At 42.4% G+C, this 22,440-nt stretch overlaps 1 protein-coding gene across 3 annotated transcripts in view; it reads right to left on the bottom strand.

Moving 5' to 3' along the window:
- The window catches only part of HMGXB3 (HMG-box containing 3), a 56,461-nt gene that overhangs the window by 10,037 nt on the left and 23,984 nt on the right, over window positions 1-22,440 (bottom strand). For 2 of the 3 annotated variants that reach the window (XM_007516399.3, XM_060180901.1), the window contains exons 7-15: window positions 17,440-17,858; window positions 15,792-15,967; window positions 15,567-15,664; window positions 12,557-12,655; window positions 10,099-10,248; window positions 5,595-5,896; window positions 4,671-4,798; window positions 3,857-3,988; window positions 2,558-2,742 (exon numbers count right to left, since the gene is read on the bottom strand). In XM_007516399.3, the coding sequence (XP_007516461.1) occupies window positions 2,558-2,742; window positions 3,857-3,988; window positions 4,671-4,798; window positions 5,595-5,896; window positions 10,099-10,248; window positions 12,557-12,655; window positions 15,567-15,664; window positions 15,792-15,967; window positions 17,440-17,858 (1,689 nt within the window). The remainder of the gene's footprint in view (window positions 1-2,557; window positions 2,743-3,856; window positions 3,989-4,670; window positions 4,799-5,594; window positions 5,897-10,098; window positions 10,249-12,556; window positions 12,656-15,566; window positions 15,665-15,791; window positions 15,968-17,439; window positions 17,859-22,440) is intronic. The other variant, XM_016185295.2, reaches the window with a different exon arrangement.

Raw genomic sequence — 22,440 nt, 5'->3', positions numbered from 1 at the left:
TTCTGCGGGAGTCGGGCAGTAGTGCAGCGGATTAAGCACAGGTGGCACAAAGCACAAGAACTGGCGTAAGGATCCCTGTTCGAGCCTCTGGCTCCCCACCTACAGGGGAGTTACTTTATAGGTGGTGAAGCAGGTCTGCAGGTGTCTATCTTTCTCTCCCCTTCTCTGTCTTCCCCTCCTCTCTAACAACAGCGACATCAAAAACAACGACCATAATAATAACAACTACAACAATAAAAAAACAAGGACAATGAAAGGAAATAATAATAAATAAAATATAATTTAAAAAAAAAAGGTTCTGCACAGCAAGAGAAACCATCACTGAGAGGCCCCTTACAAAGGCCCCTTTATATGCTATACATCAGACTAGAGGCTAATGACCAAAATATATAAAGAACTCACCAAACTCAGCAACAAGAAAACGAATAACCCCATCCAAAAACAGTGAGAGAGGATAACAGAATATTCACCCATGAAGAGATCCAAAAAGGCCATCAAACATGAAAAAATGCTCTAAGTCACTGATTGTAAAAGAAATGCAAATAAAGACAACAAGATACCACTTCACTCCTGTGAGAATGTCATACATCAGAAAAGGTAGCAGCAACAAATGCTAGAGAGGCTGTAGAGAAAAAGAAACCTCCTGCACTGCTAGTGGGAATGTAAATTGGTCCATTCCTCATGGAAAACAGTCTGGAGAATTCTTAGAAGGCTAGAAATGGACCTACCCATACTTATGTTCATAGCAGCACAGTCTGCAATAGCCAAACCCTGGAAGCAACCCAGGTGACCAACAGCAGATGAGTGACTGAGAAAGTTGTGGTATATATACACCATGGAATTCTACTCGGGTATTACAAATGGTGATTTTACTTTCTTCAGCTCATCTTGGATGGAGCTTGAAGGAATCATGTTAAGTGAGATAAGACAGAAACAGAAGGAAGAATATGGGATGATCTCACTCATAGACAGAAGTTGAAAAATACTACCGTGACACCAACCTGCCTTTCCTAGGCAGACGATCTCACCAATGTGTCCTGGAACGCCATCTCCCCAGAGCCATACCCCACTAGGGAAAAGTAGAGACAGGCTGTAGGTATGGATAGACCTGTCAATGCCCAGGTCCAGTGGAGAAGCAATTACAGAAGCCAGACCTCCAACATTCTGCACCCCATAAGAGATCTTTGATCCATACTCCCAGAGGAATAAAGAATAAGGAAGCTTCCAATGGAGGGGATGGATATGACACTCTGGTGGTGGGAATTGTATGGATTGTACCCCTCACCCTACAATCTTATCAACCATTATCAAATCACTAATAATAATTTTTTAAAAAGAAGTTGAAAAATAAGAAAACAAAGTAGAACTTGGACTGGGTTTGGTGTATTTACACCAAAGTAAAAGACTCTGGGGTGGAGGGGAAGGTTCAGGTCCTGGAAGATGATGGCAGAGGAGGATCTACTGTTGAATTGTTATGTGGAAAACTGATAAATGTTACACTTGTATAAACTACTGTATTATACTGTTGACTGTAAGCTATTAGCCTCCCAATAAAGAAAAAAAAACCCTCATTATTAGCATCTATCTACATAAAAGTAATCAATAGCATAATTAAAAAAAAAAAAAAGACTTCTATGCTCGAGGCTCTGAGGTCTCAAGTTTAATCCCTCACACCACTGTAAGTAAAAATATGTTCGTGCGCACTCACGCACGCACGCGTGTACAGCTTAAAAATGATGAATCAAAAATATAGACCCACTCTCCTTCTTTTCCTAGGAATGCAACCATATATATATATATAATTTTTTTGTGTGTGTGAGAATTAAGGATGAGCCAACTGTGTTTGGTGTTGTGTGAACATTTCCAGTTATGAAACCAAACTGATCCAGTCAATCTTTCCCGCAAATCCTTTGAGTTGCTTTGCTTCACTGTGGCTTTCACCATGGACTACATGATTCCAGGCAGTCTGGCCTATATCTGCTGACCCTCACTCCTCTCTCTGCTGTAGGCACAGTCCAGTCACACTGGCATCCTAGCTGCTCAACCATCATACCCAGCAAGCCCACCCTAGGCGATTTCTGCTGCTCCCTTTGCTGGGACATTCCTCTCCAAGAGCTGAAAGGGCTTCAGCTCTCTATTCTGGTGCTATTGGAGCAGAGGCCTTCTCCAACCTCCCACTATAAAATATAGAACAGGAATGCCCCTTTCCATCCCACTGCTCTCTTCTCCTTAGCCTGCTTGAGTGTTACTGTGTTACTTTCAATGACTCCACTTTAAGTGATTATATGTAATATACACAAGTATCAAAAATGCTTGTTTCCTATCTATTTCCCTAAAGCAGCACTTGAAGCTGTAGGTTATACACTGTCATTTCCTAAGTGTCTAAAAGCACACCTAGTTCATGACCAAAACATTTGGTGAATGAGCATAAATGTTCCCATTCCTCAGTTGGAATCCTGGCTATTGGCAAGAAAAAAAGTCACTTGCCTCACCCAAAATAGGATGGGAGCCATCTGTCCCAGGGACACTATGCAGAAGGTAGCCGAAAGGCATTTACCTCCACACTCCTCAGTGCCAGCACATTCTCTTCACTCCTCTGGGCCATTTCCACTTTGGGGGCCACACCACAAATGCCGCAGATCATGTCATTGTAGTCTCGGACAGTGAGGCACTCGAAAGCCCAGTAGCCATTGCATAGCAGCTCCTGTAGCTGGCGCAGCTCCTCTGGGGTCAGAGTCTTCTCTGGAAGGTAAGAGGAGCAGCACTGAGATGGTCAAAGGAAAAGACCCCAAGGCTACTGGTGATGAGCTAATGTCCAGTAAGAACATCAGTTCTACAAAACTGTTTCTTTCCCTTCCTCTCTTGTCTCTCTCCTTTAAGACAGAGATAAAAGGCAGAGAAGCAGAAAGAGACCACAGCACCAATGCCTCCCTCAGTGCAGTGGGGCTTGGGCTTTGAGCACATGGCACAACAGTGCACTATCCAAGTGAGCTATTTCACTGGTCATGACTACTTTAACAACAACCGAGTCGGTCTGAGGTGAGGGTCAAGCATCCTGGTTCAGATACAGCACAAAGGGTACTTCCAAAGGGAGTGTCGGCTACCTCCCATTGTCGAGGCATCAGACTCTTTGCCAAGAGCTTGGAATAAATCATCTCACTTAACTATCACATCTTTATGAGCTAGGAGTCCTATTGTCTTTATTTTATAACAGGCTCACTTTAGGCACAAAGACCCAAGTGCAGGTCTGTTTGACTCTAGAACCCTTGCTTTACTCCACTTGACCCTAGAGTACAGCGGGCACTGAGGAAAAGAAGTCTCTGGATAGAAGGGCAGGTGCAATAGCACATTTGGACAGCACTCTGCTTTGCAATGTATACGATGCAGGTTTCTCTCAAAAGCAATTTAAAAAAATTTAAAAGCTAATTCAGTCATTTAAAAAAATGGAATGAGAAAAGCACAAACTTAAAAGGCGATGATCAAGAAGAAAAATAATTTCAAGGTAGTAAGGACAGCTTCCTCTCAGCAGGAGTTCAGGGACAGGCAGCAGACATCCAAAGCTGCGTGGACAGAATGTGAATAGGATGCAATGAGGCCGTGACTACCTATGATCAAAGGCTAAACTTCAAAAGGCAGTTTGACCAGGTATGAAGGATTCCAAGATGCAAGAAAGACTCATGCTTTCCAAAGTTGGCCTGGCATTTATAAACTCAAAAAGAGTCTATTACAAAGTCAAGCATGTCTACTTTTTAGAGCCAAACTTTCCTTCAAGATGGTTCTTTCAACCAAAGCTCCAAACTGAAAATTCCCATGGAGGTTAGGACTTAGAGGGGAAACAGAGGAAGCCAGCTTTTACCTGTTTGCTCCTGCACAGACTTCAGAACAGTGTTGACGGACACCCTGGGGTCTTCTCCTAGTTTGATCTGGTTTCGGATTGCAAAAAGCAAGTCCAGGCTCACCAAGAGCTTGTTTCCCACATTAAAAAGACCTGCAGGTTAGTAAGGCAACAAGGAAAAAATTCTCAGTAGCACCAACCACTTTGGCAAAGAAGTAGATGGGAATTAAATACTCATCCAAAGGGGAAACAATTAAATCATGGTGTATTCACAAATCAGAAAAAAACCTGTGCATTGATAAAAAGAGTAAATCAAAATGCTCTAGAAGTTGTCCTTAATACTTAAATGAAAAGTAGAACAAGTGTGTGTAGTTTTTTTCCCTTAAAAGCAAACGTCTTTCATGCAGCTCGACCAAAGATGTCACTTTCCTGACAGCTGCAGCTGCACCACCGAGAAAACAGGGGACGGATGCAAGGATGTCTTAACATTAACTGGAAGGTTAAGCAGGGCGCACACAAGGTAGAGTGCTAGTGTCATAGGAGGAGGAGGATTACTCTCGGTTTTTAGTTTCCTCTTTTCACTTGCCAGCACTTGCTAGTTCTCTCACTAGGGAGAACCGTTATCTGTAAATTTTTGGTTTGCCCTCTGGAATAAGAGTCTCAATACCTGAGAGGTAAATGTGCTCTTTTGGGGCCGAGATTCTGGAGGAAAAATCCCCTCTCCTCAGGAGCCCATGTGAGAAAAGGTCCAGTGTTCAAAGGACCAGTTTCTGACCCAGTGAGCTATTTTCTAGGCTGTTGTGGGGCCTTGAAGAGGAGAGAGGCTGGCACCCACCTGTATAAATGTCCATGAAGCTGTGTAGGGCCAGGCAATGGGGATTCAGACACATCTTCACCTGGGCAGTCACCACCTGTAACCGGTTGGCTGTCAGCAGCCAGCATTCCTGGGGTCCAGCTAGAGAGCTAGTGCCAAAAACAGAAGGAAAATCAATCACTTAACGCAATTCTAGGACGCAGTGATCAACAGCAAAATTCTTACAGCATTGATGCAACAGAATAAACAAAAGTGCTGAAGCACAGGTTCTCAGATTTTCTAGGTGGCTGTTCCCAATTGGTTAGATTCTGGTCTGTGGAAGCACTTCTATTATTAATTCTTAAACCTTAAGTTAATCCCACAGAGACCTCAAATGCAAGCATTATACTAGGAAGTAAAGCAGATACTAACTAAAATTTAAGTTAGTGACAATAAATTTCATGTATTTTCAACAGAAGTCATATTATTCTATGCAAAAATACATAATGACTTTTCTTTTTTAAATATTTATTTATTCCCTTTTGTTGCCCTTGTTGTAGTTATTGTTCTTGTTACTGATGCCGTCGTTGTTGGATAGGACAGAGAGAAATGGAGAGAGATGGGGACAGAGAGGGGGAGAGAGATAAAGACACCTGCAGACCTGCTTCACTGCCTGTGAAGCGACTCCCCTGCAGGTGGGGAGCCGGGGGCTCGAACTGAGATCCTTGTGCTTGTCCTTGTACTTTGCGCCATGGGCGCCTAACCCACTGCACTACCGCCCGACTCCCCATAATGACTTTTCTAACAACCCAACATGTTATTTTATTGCTGGCAATTGGAAAGGTGTAAGAAATATAAGACAGAAGAATATCTTTAAGTTTACGGCTTTAAAGTTAGAGGAAAGGGGCAATGTGAGCCAATTAAGATGGGGCAGCCAAACAGGATAGATCTGGAAGGGGTGCTTACTTTTGTCCCCCTTTGAATAATAGGCTGCTACAGAGAAGGCACTGCGTGGACGGAGATTCATAGTAATTCGACCAAGAGGTCTGCTCGATGGTGACTGTCTCCTCACTCACGTTGGACAGGATGAGTCGAGAGCTGTTGAGTTCCTGAATCAAGGCAAAGACCTCGGCCAGCTCTGACTCATTCTCGGGAATCTGCAGGACCTTGCGCAGCAGCTGCAGCGTGGACTGGCGCTGGATCTCCCTCTGGGGGGCACTCAGGGGTTCCCTGGCACTCAGCACCTCTGGGAGAGGTGAGCTCACCTCCTGCAAAGAAAGAAAGGGGAACTGTTACCAAGCACACAGGACAGAGAGAGCCCATTTCAGGCTAAAATCATGGCAGATGATGAGTAGCTGAGGAGTGAGCTCAGAGCAGAGGTGGGAAATGGAGCTCCCTATAATTCTTAAGGCAGATGCTTTCTCTCTGGTCCCAGATTTCTTGGGCACTAAAGTAAGAGAATTAATTATACACACCCACTGCAACGGATTAAAGATATGGTGCCACTCACTATGTATGGGCTTGGAGAATATGCCTGAGTTCCAACTCCCAATATTCCACTTTCCAAATGCATGCAATTTACCTTACTCTTTCTAAGCCTCAATTTTTTTATTTATGAAATGGAGGATCAAAATAGTAGTCATTCATTTCCAAGAGCTGATAAACAGAGTACATGAAATAATGCAAGGAAAGCACTCAGCACAGTGTTCAGGATGCAACAGAAACTCTATGAATGGTAGTTTCAACATGTTGTAAACAAGTATCTATATTCCTTAGAGCATTTGTCTTTAAAAAGCTGTGGTTTCTGGACATGAGAACTTTAAACACCAGTCAGAAGCCTCTAGGAGTAAAGTTCTAAAGTGTTCATAAAAAACCAACAGCCAGGTTCAGCGCAGGTGGTGCCAAGCACAAGGGCCGGTGTGAAGATCCCGGTTCGAGCCCCTGGCTCCCCACCTGCAGGGGCGTCGCTTCACAAGTGGTAAAGCAAATCTGCAGTTGTCTTTTTCTCCCCATCTCTCTATTTCTCTGTCCTACCCAACAACAACAACATTAATAACAACAAGGGCAACAAAAGGGAATAAACAAACAAAAAACCAACAGCCACCAGATCTTATGAAGTGGAGCTAGATCAGTGGGTATATAGTATGTGCATCAGTTCAAGCCCCAGCACACGGTGTTACAGTACTAGGGGAAGAAGCTCTGTGGTGGTGGCTCTCCTACCTCCGCACCCACTGTCTGAATGGAAGACGGGGGGGGGGGGGGGGGGGGGCGGGCGGGGGGGGGGGGGATGGGGGGGGATAGCCCAGGAGCAGTGAGACTGAGTGTGCACAAGGCCCTGGCTCCACAAACTGGCAAAAACCTAAAATGGTGCTTTTCAGGAAGGTGCCCCTTCAGTGGAGGTTTATTTCCCAACAACCTGGGCAAACCCAGCGTGAATCATCTCTCCCCAAACCCTGACACCTTGTCCAAATCAGGCTCTCAGAGTCAATTTTTTTTCCTGCAGAACCCACTGTCTCATAATTGGTACATCACTGTCCTTCTGTGAGTAGTGTTTTTTTTTTTTTTAATTTATTTTTTTTAATTACCAAAACACTGCTCAACAGTGGTTTATAGTGGTGCAGGGGATGGAACCTGGGACGTTGAAGCCTTAGGCATGAGAAACTCTTTGAATAACCATTACACATCTGCCCCTGCCCTATAGTATTATTTTTTAGTATTTTATTTACTTATTTATTGGATAAAGAAATTGATAGGGAGGGAGGAAGAGAAAGACACTAGCAGCACTGTTGCACCACTTGTGAAATCTTCCCCCTGCACATAAAGACCAGGAGCTTGAACCCAGGTCCTTGTACACTGCAATGTGTATTCTTAAACTGGGAAGACCACCACCTAGTTCTGATCATAGTGTTCTTACTCACTTATTGACTCCCAATACCATATGAGGCCTGGGGCACACAATAAATGCTCACGTACATTATAAACTGGGTTTATTATCCTTGGCTTTGCAGAAGTTAATGTCTAAAAAGCTTCCTATTAAATCTGCATATCTATGACAACAGTTGTCTAGACTGTAAGCTCCTCAAGGTAAGGGTTTGCCATTTTTTTTCTCTGCATCTCCAAAAATCTGACAGGGTCTTGTTGAAGGGAAGAAGAAAAAAAAAAAATGGATCAGTGGATGGCTATAGCAAATATGACTGATACTAAAATGAATTGCTTCAAGAAGCCATGAGTATCCACTCATGACAATAATGAAGCATGGCCTGGGAAACCAACTGGCAAGAATACCACTCCCAATGGCTCTGAGTCACAGATGGAAGATGAAAAGAAATGAAGATGGTTCTAGGTTAGAGATGCACCAGCAACCTTAACTACAGCCACTTGAGAAAACTCTTAGGAAAAGAATGGCCAGAAGGAGGCTCCAAAGAGCAAGTCCTTGGGCTCCTGAACTGCTTATTTCCAGGAAAATAGGATAGACATTTATTTCTCTAACATTTAGGCAACTGAAGGGCACCACCTAGTCCCCTTTTTTAAAAGATTTTATATATGTATTAATGAGAGAAAGAGAAAGGAAGAGAGAACCAGAGCATCACTGTGGTACATGCAATGCCTAATTAGAAACTGCCTAATAATGATAGTCCTGGAGCTACCAGTTAGCCAGAGAGGAACACAGACTGGGTGTGAAACCAATGAGCAAGAGACTCCTTGACAATTCCTGCCTGATCCAAAAAGCGAAGTTTTCTCAGCATCCAAGATCTAGAAACCAAATCCAGTACCACACCCAAAGTCATTACCAATAGCTACAATGAAACAGGAGATATTCAGAACAATATTTGGAGGATCTACTGGTGGGGAACTGATCTTCAGCCCCCCACTACTGTACAACACACTGTGTGTACAAGTTCTAGGGCAAAAAGGATCAGCACACCTGCCCTAAAGGGAAGTAGAAAGGTGTTTCCTTAGGAAGGAGCAGACTTTTCTCAGCCCAGAGAAGACCTGGAGGAGCAGCATAAATTGTTGGAGGCTCAGAACACTCTTTATGCCACTTCAGGGGCTTAGTCCACTTAGCAGCTCAATTTTGAAAGTTCTTTAAGCTCGTGGCTCTGAGAATAAGACACCTAAATCTGGTTGACCTTGTTTTACTGCTGATGGGGAAACAAATTCACATAAGGGGAAGCACGCCATATCTGGTTACTCCCAGGCCAGATCTCCCAATTCTGAGCCCCAGTGCTTTCCCACTCAGACACTGGTGCCTTAACTCACCCCCCTTTCTCACAAGGAAGATAACCTCACATGCAGCTGTAACTGACCTGGAACCTAATGGGTTCATCTGTCAGAAAAGCCCCACACATACAAGGAAACTTTGAGCCCTAATGTGATTTGTCCATGCCTCCATTTCTGCCCAACTCTAAGTGATCCCACAGGGCCTTTCCCTGGTTCAAGAGTATTCAATGCAACCCCAGTGCTTAGATGAACTGCCAGTCTAATATTAGTGATCTGCTAGGATGTGCCCTGGCATACATTTCTAGCCTTGTTTTCCACATGCTGCCCATAACCTTTGTCTAGTTGAATGGAGGAGTCCTCATTGATTTCCTCTTTACTTTTGCTCACGCTTGTTCTTGCTTAAGACATGCTTTCTTTTCCCTGTGCACCCAAATTGTCAATCCTGTAAGGTCCAACATAGATCTGCCTAGACCATGTGACTCCACTTGCATCATCTTCCTCCAAGCAAAGCAGATTGGTGACATTTCCCTTTGTGCCCTCCTCCTAGTCATTTCATTTGCTACTGTGTTGTGTCTCTTCATTCACTTTTAAAAACACAAATATAGAAATTCATAGTACTAGGTTCTTTTTGACTGATAAGAGTGTTTCAATATCCAAACAATTTGGTCCGAATGTTTGAGGTTTGCCAAGCATGAGAGAAAATTTGTGATCAGCCAAGAGCTTTGCAAAAAATGTAATAAGTGATGATCTATACTCTACAAACTCCTGCCCAGGCAATCTATATTAAACAAAATACCAGTTACTTACATACCACCAAACCTCACAACTTAAAGTAGCCTTTCTTTTTTTTCTTTTTCTTTCTCTCTTTTGTTCCAGAGTTCTGTTCAGCTCTGGTTTACATTGCGCAGGGGACTGAACCTGTGACTTTGGAGCCTAAGGCATGAGAGTCTCTTGGCATAAAACATTATGCTATCTACCCCTGCCTGGAAGTAACCTTTCTATTCTTCTCTTTTTTCTAATTCTCTTTGAGGTCTATACTACCATTCTCATTGAGTTCATTCTTTGAGACAATTCTCAGAAATTAAAGCATTTTTGGCCAACATCTTTACCTTAGCAATGAGAACAAGTAAGCTCTTGCCCAGGCTAGAACTTCTCTCACATACTAAGACATCCTTGAGCTTCTACTAATGTAGGTCCACTCAGAGAGTCCAACTTTGGGATAAGGGAAGTGTGTGGGGAAGAAACTCACGAGAGCTTTGGTGGTTTTCTCTGTCCGGTCTTTGGCAAGGTTAAAACCACAACTGGGACAAATCCGAGGTTTGTGCCGGTTGGTGTAGACATAGCTGCAAGAGGGATTCTTGCACTTCCCCCGGCCTCTTGATGTGGCCAGACCCAAATCCTAGAAGAAGTAAGACCAATGTTCAACTCTACCAAAATTAAGTTGCAATTGGATAGTCAAGAATCAGAATGACCAAGTTATCAACAAATTTAAAGAAAGAATGGTAATTCCAACTCAGATTTAGACTAACCCCTGAAGAGCCCAGGAGCAAAACCCCCTCTTCTGCAATCATCCCCTTTCAATCTTGTATAATGTTGGCAAGTCCTTTCCACCTGTGAAAGCTGCTATCAAGAGTCAAAAATGCAAATGCCTTGAAGGTTCAGGCAGTCGGTGGAGTCAGATCTAAGTAGAGGCTGTGCTCAAGAGTCCAAGTCCTGTGCTAAAGAGTCCAAGTCCTGTCTACAAACAAATCCATAACTTCTGAACTATTAAAGTTAGACAATCTGCTGTTTAAACAGACAATGGGAGGTTCCTATGAGATGGCAACTCCAGAGGCCATCTACAGCTGAAAAGAAGGGTTGGGAGGACGGGTGTGGGTGGCAGAGATGGTAATAATCTGGTCCCTGGACAAAGACATCCAAGGGAGTCTCCAGAAGAGACTAGGCAAGGCACAGTACTAACTTACAACACCATGCCTACTGGCCTGTCTACTACAGAGTCCCAGTTAGCAGAGCCTGGTACAACGGAGATAGTCAAGAAAACATCTTTTGAATTAATGACTGTGCCTGTTTTTGTTTTTTAATTTATCTGCACTCTCAAGATCTTTTCCCTACTAATCAATCAGCCAAAATCCTGTCACAGGGCATCTGCTGCTCAATACCTTAAGGATCAGGAATTGTGAATGTTAGGAGGAAGAGAAACACGAACAAGATCTCCAAGCTGATGCAAGTTTTGCAGATGAAAAATGGAGGCAACTAGCTATCTACAAAATGGAGGGACCCTCAATTCTTCATCTGCAATATTCCAGCCTTTAGGTCCATGAGTGGTGAACAATTTGTTTGGCTTTGTATGTTAACTCTCTTGTCAACCACCAGGTTCCAGATGCTAGCATGATGCCAACCAGACTTCCTTGGACAGACAGCCCCACCAATGTGTCCTGGAGCTTCGCTTCCCCAGAGCCCTTCTCCACTAGGGAGAGAAAGACAGGCTGGGTGTAAGGATCGACCTGTCAATGCCCATGTTCATCAAGGAAGCAATTACAGAAGCCAGACCTTCCACCTTCTGCATCCCACAGTGACCTTGGCTCCATACTCCCAGAGAGGGTTAAAGAATAGGAAAGCTACTAGGGGAGGGGATGGGATACAGAGTTCTGGTGGTGGGAATTGTGTGAAATTGTACTCCTCTTATCCTATGGTTTAGTCTCAATGTTTCCTTTTTATAAATAAAAAATGAAATAAATTTTAAAAAGAAATAAATTTAAATGAAGGGTATATAGCATAATGGTTATGCAAAGAGACTTTCATGTCTGAGGCTCCAAAGTCCCAGGTTCAATCGCTTGTACCACCATAAACCAGAGCTGAGCAGTGCTGATTAAATAAATAACCAAATTTTAAAAATTAATTAATTTGAAAAAAAGAAAAATGAAGGCAGAGGAGAAGTCTCACCAGGTCACATGGTATTTAGACAGCAGGGCCAGAACCACAGTGGGCCTCTCACCATCTTATTTATTCCCATTCCATGCTGCCTACCCTTCGAAATGATGAACCTGGAGCAGCACATTTGCTTATTGTGGTGTTAATGTGTTATATCAAAATAAAAAGGGGAGGCCTTGGTGGAAAATGTCAGGCTAAACAAAGCAAGCAGCTTTATTAAAGTAAAGTATTCTTCAAACCCAGTTAAGATTCTACTCATAGTACTGACATGACTGTTTTTAAGGAGAAAAAAAACACCGGAAGAACTCTCAAACTTATCCATGGAGCATACTTTTCAGGCTCAAAGATACTCAAACCGCTCAATGCTGAAGTTGAGATAGATTTCCTATCTCCTACTGCTCTTACTAGAGATCTCTTGCCTTCAGCTGGTCTATACTTTACAGATCTCACCTGGGAAAACAGAAAACTAGGAGAAGCACCCAGAAGCTCTCGCCTGCCAATCTGGCCCCCAACCCCACCCCCTTTTTTACCTGAGCACTGCTCAGCCCAGGCTTATGGTGATACAAGTGATTGAGGCTGGAACTTTGGAGCCTCAGACACGAAATTTTTTTTTGCATAAAAAATTCATCTCTATCAGTGAGGGATCTTCAACATCAGTGATCTACTTCTGCCCCTACTCTCAACTCCTGCCTCTACCCTCCCCCCTCCCCCAGACTGCTTTCCCCTCAATACAATACCCAAAACAACCCTTGTAACCCCTTGCCTGTCACCCTTACCAGTGTGACAGTGCAGCTGTACTTATACGGAGGAAACATATCGGGCTTGACCTCGACGACTTTCACCTGAGACGTCCCGTTGGCCGGACCACTTGGTAGCTGTAGAGCAGCACAAATTATTTAGTGCTTCTGGACCTTAGCCAAATCCCTGAAGTCCTGTGTCCTCAAATAGCTTGAGCAGAAAGCCTCCCAGCAAAATGGCGGGGCTGTGTTCCTAATGAACCCTCTCAGATTCTGGTCACCAGCCAGATTGTCACTTTCAAGTCTAAAGGCTACCACACTCTTCTGCACAGCCTCTAACTCTACCTGTTGTCAGGAACACTATAAATCAGTTGTATAATTACCATCAAGTGAAGAGAACATTACAGCTAGACACAAAAACATGCTTGAGTCAGAAACACGTTTGTACAGAAAGATTAATCAGTAAAAGATGAAGATTGTGATGAGTTTATCATGATCTGTAAAAAATTACAAATGCTGAAGAATGTAGCTACTATGTAATTTAAAAAGAGAACACATTCTAAATGAAATTGTTTTTTATAATAATGAATAAAAGATTATTTTTAGAACACAAGATTCCATGTTGCAGCCTTCGAGGTAGTGGAGTGCATAAGGTGTTCAACTCTCACCCAGGAGGTTCCAAGTCTGATCCCTAGAGTTGTATGTGCCAGACTGATGCTCTGCTTCTCTTCCTCATTAATAAATACTAAAATAAATCTTAAAAGGAGAAAGATTCCATGTAGCCAGTTTAAAATAAGCAAAGGGCTTGTGTTTCTTAAATTTTCAATATTGCTGATTAAACAGAAGCTACAGAGGAAATTAGAATTTTAAACAAGGGGAATCTACATTTAGATATCTGTGTAGAATTACGTAACACAACCCATATCTGTGACCCTGGGAGAACCACTGCAGTATCCAGTAGAAGGAATGGGATACGAAACGCTTGTGGTGGGGATGGTGTGGAATTCTTTCTGTTATTTTGTAAACCAATATTAAATCACTATTAAAAATAATTGGTTATACTTTAGTGCACCAAAGTAAAAGACTAGAGGTGGGGGGGGCGGTGTTCAGGTTCTGGAAAATGATGACAGAAGAGGACCTGGGTAGGGGAGGGTTAGGTTTTTATGTGAAAAAGTGAAAAATGTTACGCATGTACAAACTGCTGTATTTTACTGTCAATTGTAAACCACTAATCCCATCAATGAAGAAAAATAAATGAATACAAAACAAAATGAATTTGATAACACAGACAAAATCACTATTACCAAGATCACATCAATATCCAGGGCTGAGAAAACACAGGTAGACAAAAAAGATCAACCCTCCAAAGTAAAAGCTGCATATTCTTGTGGGGGTAATCTAGGACTAGCAGGTAGCCAGAGAAATGGTAAATTGATTTCACTGTTCCAATTTGAACCATGATAGGAATTTCAAACTTCAGACTATAAAGCTCTGAGTGACTGTGAAACTGATGGATTTGAAAGCATTTTGCAGAAGGAAAAAAATGTCAAAGTGGTTGCATATAGTGACTACAGAGCAACACTGAATTTTTTCATGTGTATGCCTATGTACACTGAGTTACGAGAATACACAAATGTGAACAAAAAAAAAGCTGGTAGGAGCTGGATGGTGGTGCACCTGGTTGCACCACGTTACATGCACAAGGACCCAGGTTTGAGCCCCAAGTTCCCACCTGCAAAGGGAAAGCTTTGTGAATGGTGAAGCAGGGTTGCAGGTGTCTGTCTGTCTCTTTCCCTATTTCCCCCTTCCTATTTCTGGCTGTCTCTATCTAATAAATAAATAAAGATAGTAATTTTTAAAAAAAAAAAAATTGGTGAATAACACTGATCTAGGGAATTCTGATCATAACAATCCTAGAAACAAATGGCAAAAGAACTTTAAAAAAAGTTATAAGACTAAATGTGCTTGAATACACAGAATTTGGACACCCAGAAAAATTTTAATATCTAGGTCATTAAACTGAATGTATTATATAGGCAATAAACTTGTACAGATTAGTCCTCCAAAGTAAAAGACAAGTAATGTAATGTAATTAAGAGCTATCAAATTTTTTTTGGTTTAATACTAAAAAATTGATTAAAATATTTACAATCTAAGTAATTTAAATATTTGCATATTAATTTTCACTGAGAATTATTTCTATTTTTTTGCAAATATAGACTGAAGCATTAAGGTGGAAAATGTCAGAAGGTGGGCAGTGGTGCACCTGGTAGGACATACATGTTACCATGCACAAGGACGCAGTTCAAGTTCCTGGTCCCCACCTGCAGGGGGAAGAGGGAGTGGAGCTCTCCCAGTGGTGGAGTGATGCTGTAAGTATCTCTCTTTGTCCCCCTCTCCCTGTGTTTCTGCCTCTACAAAAAAAATGCCACTGGGAGTGCTGGATTCATTGTGCAGACAATGAGCCCCAGCAATAACCCTAGTGGCAAAAGACAAAAAAAAAAAAAAAAAAAGGTGGAAATGGTCATGTATCTTACCCTTAAATTCTGTATATTTTAGATACATACAGTGGAACAGGACAGGCTACTATGTTAGCCTTAGGTGACTGTGGAAAAAAGTATAGGGATATTTTCTATTTTAATTTGATTTTTTTCTTCCTGTTTTAAGTTATTTCTATGTATCTGTTCAGTATCTCTCTCTCTCTCTCTCTCTCTCTCTCTCTGTCTCTCTCTCTCTCTCTCTCTCACACTCACACACACACACACACACACACACACACACACACACAGCTATTTGCACACAGGGAAGTGGCACAATGGATAAAGTGCTGGGTTTTCAAGCATGAGGCCCCTAAGTTTGGTCTCTGGCATCACATATCAAAGTATGTCCTCTCTCACATTAATAAATATTCCCCCCAAATGCTTAGGTAATTCATTTAGATCACTCACTTGTGCTCAGGACTTCTGGCTCAAGACACTAAAATGAAAGTGATGATGTTGGGAGCAGGTAAGACTCCTCTGACAACTCCCCTGTGTGAATGGGGTCTTACCTTCACTTCACCAGTGTTAGACGGCTGTTGGACGGGCTGGCCCAGCTGCTTCAGCGTGCTTGGCTTCAGGCCACAAGTCCTCACAGAGGAAGTCTTATCTGAGACAATCAGGAGCCAAACTGGTTACTTAAGAACATTCACAGTCTCTCAGGTCTCTCATCTTCCCTCCTCTTGTCCCTTTTCCTTTTAGACAGTTCACCCACCTGGGTCCATCCCAGTCCTTACCGCTCAGGTGAAAGGCCTGCCTGGCCCTGGGCAGTCCCATGCTGCCCCCTCGCCCCACATTAGTTGGGGCAGGAAGGATCGCTCTCATGGGTCTTGCTGCAGCCAGTAGGGAGGGCTTACCCCGTGCTCGGCCTTTGAGCTCTGGGGCTCTAGGGCCAGGGGAAAGCAGGTCAACTCTGAAAAACACAAGGGAAATCTAGAATTTCTGGATCAAGGGGAAATAAGCCAAAGTGCAAAATCCACACAGCACCTTACTAGAGGGATACTAAAGTGGTTAAGGAACTGGGCCAATGAACAGCTTTGTGTTCCTGCACACGTAATTTCACTCTTCTGTTATCCTCAAATTCCTAATATGCAAAATGGCATGGTAACTAAAAGTGTAAAAAACTGCCTATAGCATGGAATAGCCACAGCTGCTATAGTTATAATATAGCATTAATCTGTCTCTAATTTAAGCAAGTACTTAAAGTGCATCAGTCTCCCATACAAAGACGGCTCAGCCTTGCAGAACAATGTATTATTCTTCCTATTTGTAGCTCTGACACTGAAAATAGAAACCACACCTTAGAAGGCTTCAGTATGCCTATGCTACATGACTCACCTGCCTGAACAAAAGGTCTTAACACACAGCTCCATTCTCTAAGCATACAGAACCCTTACAATGTATAGTACTAGATGAAAAAGCAAGATATGGACTGTAGATTATGCTACCACTTGTTGTATCTCTTCCCCTCTCTCTGCTCTTCCCTTTCTAGCTGAAAAAAAGCTGGCCTACATCAGGACCTGACGGTGGTGCACCTGGTTGAGTGTACATTACCACGTGCAGGGACCTGGATTCAAGCCTCTAGTCCCCACCTGCAGGGGCAAAGCTTCACGAGTGGTGAAGCAGGTCTGCAGGTGTCTCTCTGTCTCCGTCTCTCTTCCCCTCCCCTCTTAATTTGTCTCTATCCAACAATAAATAAAAATATTTTTTAAAAAAGGGCAGGGGTAGATAGCATAATGATTATGCAAAGCGACTCTCATGTCTGAGACTCCAAAGTCCCATGTTCAATCCCCCATAAGCCAGAGCTGAGCAGTGCTCTGGTTAAAAAAAAAAAAAAAAAAAAAGTTGGCCTAGAGCAGTGAAACCCTGAAAACATTAAAAAAAAAAAAAAGGGGGGGGGGAGCTGGGGAAAGATTTTATTTTAATACTTAAGAGATTTCTCAGAAGAGAGAACTGAAAACCAAAGGCACAAAGTGCTTATGTCCAAAGTCAAACAGAAGCTAGAGACAAAGACACAACAAGAAGTAAATTCTCTAAGGGCCAGAAATCTTTCTAAACGGTGCTTTTAGGAGGCAATTCTTTCCATACCTAGTATTCAGTACTGTTATTCCTGCCACCAACCCCTACCTGCTTTACTTTAGGGAGATGGAGAAGAAAGGATTCATGGGAACCTGATAGCAATGGTAGTAGTGTATAAGTGGAAAGGCAGATTGTTTGAAATACCGAGGCCTTGGCTGCTAGTCTTCTATTGTAAGAAACACATGGACACTCCTGCCTCATTCAGGAATGCTGTGAAGATGTGGGGCAAGACAAAACACAGGACAGTTCTTGGGCTGCTGTTCTAAATGCATGTGTACATGCTCACGCACACACACTCACACTTACCCTGAAGGCTTTTTAGAAACAGGAAGTGGACTGAAGGTGCTGGTCCCCTCAGCTGGCGGTAGTACGTCTGGTTCAGGACTGTCATTCTCAGCTGTCCCCAGAGCGACCTCAGGCTGCACACCACTCTTAACCAACGGCGTCTTAGTGACTGCTGTACCTCGATGCCCAGGAGCTTCCTTGACCAAAACATGGGCATCTGAGATGATCACTTCCTCCCACTCATTGTCCTCACCCACTTCTCTTGAAGGAGCTAAACTGAGGAGCTGGCTTACAGCTTCCGAGTTCTCCAGAGCAAGTTTGGAGGTGTTCTCTTTAGGGGAACTTTGCTCGGTGTTGACAGCCTGCTGATTTCTTTTAACCACAGAGCCTCTAGAGGAGACACCAGAAGTCAATTCCACTTTGACTTTGGCTGGCTTTTCCTAAGGGAAAACAAAAATAAAAACACGACATCTTATTTGCATGTTGCATTTTACAGTTGACTACACATTCACAAATATTCTCTCGCTTGATCCTTGTAACAGTGTCTGGGCAACAGATAAAGCAAACTGAAATCCAGAGCAAAAAGGCATGGTCCTAAGTATAAAACTGGGCCTAAGTTGCTTAACTGCAGGTTCATTTCACCACAGCATTCGGCCTTTAAGTAGGATAAAGCTATTTTGCTCCTAACACTGACATATCCAGATTTCAGCAAACAAATGCTGGCATTTTTTAGATTGACCTTTGATTGTCCATAGTTCACTTCTCTTCTGTAAGCCTAGGAAAAAGGATGACATTCTTGCTCCAGATTCTTCTGGCCTTAACGTCAACTTACATATGCACCACAAACTCCTCACAGGGTCAAATTACCTTATATACATTAAGTACTTAGAAACATTCAAACTAACTAAAAATAGTTGTTGCTATGACCTACTTTTAAAAATTCCTCAGTATCTTTTTTTTTTTTCTTCTTTTGCCTCTAGAGTTATCTTTGGGGCTCAGTGCTGGCACTACAAAGCCACTGTTCCTGGCAGTCATTGTTTTCATTTTATTGGAAAGGACAAAGAGAAATTGAGAGAAGACGGAGAGATAGGGAGGGAGAAAGACAAGACACTTGCAGACCTACTTCACTGTTTGTGAAGCATCCTCCCTGCAGGTGGGGAGCCAGAGGCTCGAATCAGGATCCTTGGCACCCGGGATCCTTGTACTTCATACTATGTGTGCTTAGCTGGTGCACCACCGCCCGACCCTCTATTCCTCAGTGTCTTAGCTTTTACCCAATCAATACTACTTGGACATATACCGTTTCTAAAGATAGTCACATACCATACATGTATTTTACATACACACTTAAAAGCTTTTTTTTGAGAAAAGTGGTTGTCTTAGGATAGGTCTCAGGATGTCACTATAAACGAGGGGCAGAAAACAAAGCTGAGTCCCATTTCACTCGCAATTACTAATGTCACCCAAGATGAGCTTCATCTCAGTCCTTACTTGCCTATTGTAAGAGTCAGATTCTCAGTGTTTGTCAGGAGTAAGACAGTCTTTTAGGTATTTCAACTTTTCATCACACAGCCACTACCACCATGTTGTAGGTAGGAGCTGAGCATCTGTAGTCATTGTCATTAGCTTTCAATATTATCTCCCAGTCACTAACAAAAAATCCTTATATTCCCAAAGTCCCTAGGTTGCATGCAGTCTCTAATAAGAGAGGACCATCAATACTCCTAGAGGGGGAGAAATGTTAAGAGAAGATGACCAGAGGGCTCTGAACTCCAATTACATCAGGACCTGGAGAGAGAAGAGGAAAAAAGGAAAGACATTTGGAAGTAGTAACAGGCGTAGGTGTGACTTAGAAAGAAAGAGAAAGCAGGACCACAGGGGGAAAAATGGGCAAGTATATACAAATACAGAGAATTATAGATATAGTCAAACCTTATCTGTGACCTGGAAAACTACTACAGCTTCCAATGGAGGCAGTGGGGACACAGTACTATGGGAATGGCGTGGAATTGTACCCCTGTTAAATCATAATTATGTAAGTCAATATTAAATCACTAATCAAATTTTTACAAGTGTAAAAAAGAAAAGGGAGTACCGTTAAGAATTAATCTCCAGTAAAGAACTATTCCAGCACACAATTGTTCACAAAAATGAGTAAGGATAGAGAAAAAGTGCAAGTAAACAGCAGAGAACTTATTTAGGGATGGAAAGAGAAAAGTCAGGAGAAGAAAGAGACAAATTAAACCCATAAGATGAGTAAAAAATAAACACCACTGCCTACTAAGTAGGTTATTTTAGACAAAAGCCCCTTGCAGGAAGATTGGATTAGTTTAAATATTCAGAGAAAGAATTTCTAGCTAGTGAGCTCACATTTCTTTAGCCCAGCTGACTCTTTTTTAGATGGCACTTTATTTCAAGATGGAAGCCAAACAGTACTAGTTGCCTGTTGAGAGACCCCAATTACTGTTATTAGAAAGTCCATAGGCTTGGAGTCTTGAGCTAAAGAGCTTTATAGATCTTCTTTTGTTTCAGTCAATTCACTGGGAACCATGTCACATGTTGCTTGGACTAATTATAGCCAGTATGAACTGCAGAACAATACAAGAAAAGGTGAGTCATTTCCTGACTGGCATGAACACATTTAGTGCTTTTAGAAACTATTTATACCTGCTGCTTCAAAAATAAGAACTTAAGAAATCTTTTAACTTTGCAACAAAGGGACATACAGCAATATCTGGGGAGTGTAGTTACTGGGAAAGAGGCTAGCACAATCAGTTATGTGAACTTAACAAATCACTTCCCTGTCAACTATTTTTCCTCAGCAGGAAATATGAAGAGGTGATGCAACTGTGAACAAGTCATTTTTTAAAATTTATTTTATTATTTACTTATTCTCTCTTGTTGCCCTTGTCGTTTTATTGTTGTAGTTGTTGTTATTGATGTCATCATTGTTGGATAGGACAGACAGAAATGGAGAGAGATGGGGAAGATAGAGAGGGGGAGAGAAAGACAGAGACACCTGCAGACCTGCTTCACCGCCTGTGAAGCGACTCGCCTGCAGGTGGGGAGCTGAACCGGGATCCTTACACTGGTCCTTGCGCTTTGCGCCACGTGCGCTTAACCCGCTGCGCTACTGCCCTGACTCCCTGAACAAGTCATTTTTATCTCTAAAATTCTAAGTGCTCTCGTGCTGAAATGCTACCTTCTTATACTTACTTATTTTGTTCCTATGAGATTTTGAAATCAGAATACTTATTCTTTACAGGATAAGTCTTGCAAAAATGGTGAAGAAGAAGGAGAAGGAGAAGAAGAAGGAGAAAGAGAAGAAGAAGAAAAAAATCAAGGCAGGGTGAAAGAAACCTAAGGAGGAAAATGTTTTCAACTTTGATCTCACTTAAAAAATGGGGGGTGGGGTCAGGTAGCACAATGGGTTAAGCGCACATGGTGCAAAGTGCAAGGACCAGCATAAGAATCCCCATTTGAGCCCCTGGCTCCCCACCTGCAGGAGTGTCCCTTCCCAGGCAGTGAAGCAGGTCTGCAGGCGTCTCTCTCTCCCCCTCTGTCCTCCCCTTCTCTCTCCATTTCTCTCTGTCCTATCCAACAACAATAATATCAACAACAACAATAATAACTACAACAATAAAAAACAAGGGCAACAAAAGGGAAAATAAATAATTTTTTTTAATTGGGGAGGGGCTGGGCATTGGTGCAGAGGGTTAAGAGCACATGGCACGAAGCACAAGGACTGGTGTAAGGATCCCATTTCGAGCCCCCAGCTCCCCACCCGCAGGGGGGTCGCTTCACAGGTGGTAAAGCAGGTCTGCAGATGTCTATCTTTCTCTACCCGTCACCCCATCTCTCTCAATTTCTCTCTGTCCTATCCAACAACAGCAGTGGCAATAACAACGATTAACAATAAGGGCAACAAAAGGGAAAAAAAAAATAGCCTCCAGGAACAGTGAATTCGTAGTGTAGGCACTGAGTTCCAACAATAACCCTGGAGGCAAAAAAAAAAAAAAGGAAATTTTTATTTTAAAGTTTGGATAGAGAAATCAAAAAGGGAGGGATTTAGGGAGAGATATCTGCAGTACTATCTCACTGACTGTGAATTCCCCTTCTTCCCCTCCCCCCAGCTGGGGACTGGGGGCTTGACCCCTGGTCCTTGCACACTGTAATGTGTGCACTCAACCAGGTATGCCACTGCCTAGCACTTGTTTTCACTTTCAAATGTTTAATGAAGCAAGGCTCAAAAGTTACTTCAAACAAAGAGGTAAAGGGACATTAAAAGACAGTAACTGCATTACTGTTAGGACAACAGTGAACCCTTTCTGAGGTCTAATAGTCTAGAATGCATCACTAACTTTATGTGGGTAATTCCGATTGACCCTGCAACATCCCTAAAACTGTTAACTTCTATTTACAAATAAAAGGACATCGAATAGGCACACAGACCAGTGGAACAGAATTGAAAGCCCAGAAGTAAATCCCAACACCTATGGGCATCTAATCTTTGATAAGGGGGCCCAAAGGATTAAATGGAAAAAGGAGGCTCTCTTCAATAAATGGTGCTGGGAAAACTGGGTTGAAACATGCAGAAGAATGAAATTGAACCACTTTATCTCACCAGAAACAAAAATCAACTCCAAATGGATCAAAGACCTAGATGTCAGACCAGAAACAATCAAATACTTAGAGGAAAACATTGGTAAAACACTTTCCCACCTACACCTCAAGGACATCTTTGATGAATCAAACCCAATTGCAAAAGAAAGACTAAAGCAGAAACAAACCAATGGGACTACATCAAATTGAAAAGCTTCTGCACATCCAAAGAAACTATTAAACAAACAGAGAGACCCCTCACAGAATGGGAGAAGATCTTCACATGCCAGACATCAGACAAGAAACTAATCACCAAAATATATAAAGAGCTCAGCAAACTTAGCACCAAAAAAGCAAATGACCCCATCCAAAAATGGGCAGAGGATATGAACAAAACATTCACCTTAGAGGAGATCCAAA

Source organism: Erinaceus europaeus, chromosome 2 (assembly GCF_950295315.1).
Source record: "Erinaceus europaeus chromosome 2, mEriEur2.1, whole genome shotgun sequence".
Lineage (NCBI taxonomy): Eukaryota > Metazoa > Chordata > Mammalia > Eulipotyphla > Erinaceidae > Erinaceus > Erinaceus europaeus.
The sequence above is the reverse complement of the archived record's forward strand: the minus strand, read 5'-3'. Positions and strand labels throughout refer to the sequence as shown.